This window comes from Sylvia atricapilla, unplaced genomic scaffold, assembly GCF_009819655.1.
Source record: "Sylvia atricapilla isolate bSylAtr1 unplaced genomic scaffold, bSylAtr1.pri scaffold_101_arrow_ctg1, whole genome shotgun sequence".
Classification (NCBI taxonomy): domain Eukaryota; kingdom Metazoa; phylum Chordata; class Aves; order Passeriformes; family Sylviidae; genus Sylvia; species Sylvia atricapilla.
Genome location: NW_027077029.1, coordinates 1,833 through 3,756, shown reverse-complemented (window position 1 = coordinate 3,756; position 1,924 = coordinate 1,833). Strand labels below are relative to the sequence as shown.

Genomic DNA, 1,924 nt, shown 5'->3' with positions numbered 1-1,924 from the left:
GCCTGCAGAGCCAGAGCTGCCCCTGGGCAGTGCCTGAGCTGGGAGGGGTCTGCAGGGCAGAGCTGAGCCCCCAGGGCTGGGCTGGGCTCTGGCAGCACTGGCAGGGCCCAGCCCTGGGCACAGGGAAGCAGCTGCAGGCAGGGACAGCTCCAGGCAGCAGAGCCCTGGGCAGGCAGTGGGGGGAAAGTGCCACCAAGCTGTGCTGGGATATTGAAAGTCCTCTCCAAACTGAACTATTCCATGATTACTGTTTTTACAAATTCCCTTGACAAGACACTGCAAATGTCCAACAGCAGCTCCCTCAGCCACTTCCTCCTGCTGGCACTGGCAGACAGGCAGCAGCTGCAGCTCCTGCACTTCTGCCTCTTCCTGGGCATCTCCCTGGCTGCCCTCCTGGGCAACGGCCTCGTCATCGCTGCCGTCGCCTGCGGCCACCACCTGCACAGCCCCATGTTCTTCTTCCTGCTCAACCTGGCCCTCAGCGACCTGGGCTCCATCTGCACCACTGTCCCCAAAGCCATGCACAATTCCCTCTGGGACACCAGGGACATCTCCTACACAGGATGTGCTGCACAGCTATTTTTTTTTCTTTTCTTCATTTCAGCAGAATTTTATTTCCTGACCATCATGTGCTACGACCGCTACGTGTCCATCTGCAAACCCCTGCACTACGGGACCCTCCTGGGCAGCAGAGCTTGTGCCCACATGGCAGCAGCTGCCTGGGCCAGTGCCTTTCTCTATGCTCTCATGCACACGGCCAATACATTTTCCCTGCCCCTGTGCCATGGCAATGTCCTGGGCCAGTTCTTCTGTGAAATTCCCCAGATCCTGAAACTCTCCTGCTCTAAATCCTATTTCAGGGAACTTGGGCTCATTGCTGTTACTGTCCTTTTAGCACTTGGTTGTTTTGTTTTCATTGTTTTCTCCTATGTGCAGATCTTCAGGGCCGTGCCGAGGATCCCCTCTGAGCAGGGACGGCACAAAGCCTTTTCCACCTGCCTCCCTCACCTGGCTGTGGTCTCTCTGTATATCAGCACTGCCATGTTTGCCTACCTGAAGCCCACCTCCATCTCGTCCCCATCCCTGGATCTGGACCTCTCAGTTCTGTACTCAGTGATGCCTCGAGTCCTGAACCCCCTCACCTACAGCCTGAGGCACCAGGAGCTCAAGGCTGCAGTGAGGGCACTCATCACTGGATGGTGTCAGAAACATTAAACTGCTTGACAACTCCTCCAAATCACTTGTATTAAAAGTCATCTTTGATAGTTCTTCTTGATTTGGTTATAGTTGTTTTTCCTGTCTTTTGCTTTTTTCGTGTTGTCAGCATAGCTATATCATTGTTTGTGCCACTTCTTATATTGTTTCTGTCAACCTTCCTTTTGGCCACAGACTGTGTCAATGAGGGGCTGTGCTCTCGGTGGTTTTAAATGAACTCAAGGATCTCCCAGCCAAGTTTTGTGCAGAGATGCCCCTTTTGTTCCCTTCTCTGCAGCTGCAGCAGCAATGTCTGTGTGCAGAGCTGGGGCAGATCAGGGCTGGCACAGCAGCTGTGGCCAGGAGCAGCAGCCCTTGGTGTTGGCAGTGCTGCTCCCGTGGCCCTGCCCCGCTGCCCTCCTGGCCCTGGTGTTGCTGTAGGGCCTGAGTGCTCTCGGGGCCGGGCACAGGGCTGGGGGTGGCAGTGCCGGGGCTGCAGCAGGGACAGGCCATGGGCACTGCTGGGGCAGCGCTGATGCCTCAGGGCAGGGCCTGGGGGCTCCAGCCTCCTTGCCCAGGCTCTCTCCAGAACACGCCCAGGCCAATGCCCAGCACAGAAAAGCCCCGTGAGCAGCCCCAGGCTGGCCGTGGGCAGGCTGGGGGCAAACAGCATGGCTGGGGCTCTGCAAGGTCCCTGGGGGAGACGGGAAGGAGCAGCAGAGCAGGGCCT

At 57.3% G+C, this 1,924-nt stretch overlaps 1 protein-coding gene across 1 annotated transcript; it reads left to right on the top strand.

The window, feature by feature from the left end:
- The first annotated feature begins 282 nt into the window (after positions 1-282).
- Positions 283-1,215, top strand: LOC136374698 (olfactory receptor 14A16-like). Its single transcript, XM_066340090.1, has one exon. It carries the CDS (start codon positions 283-285, stop codon positions 1,213-1,215), a length of 933 nt encoding a protein of 310 aa, XP_066196187.1.
- The last annotated feature ends 709 nt before the right edge of the window (positions 1,216-1,924 follow it).

Bases quoted from the DNA above. Each gene is read 5' to 3' on its own strand.
- LOC136374698 (XM_066340090.1), top strand. From the start codon at position 283: ATGTCCAACAGCAGCTCCCTCAGCCACTTCCTCCTGCTGGCACTGGCA.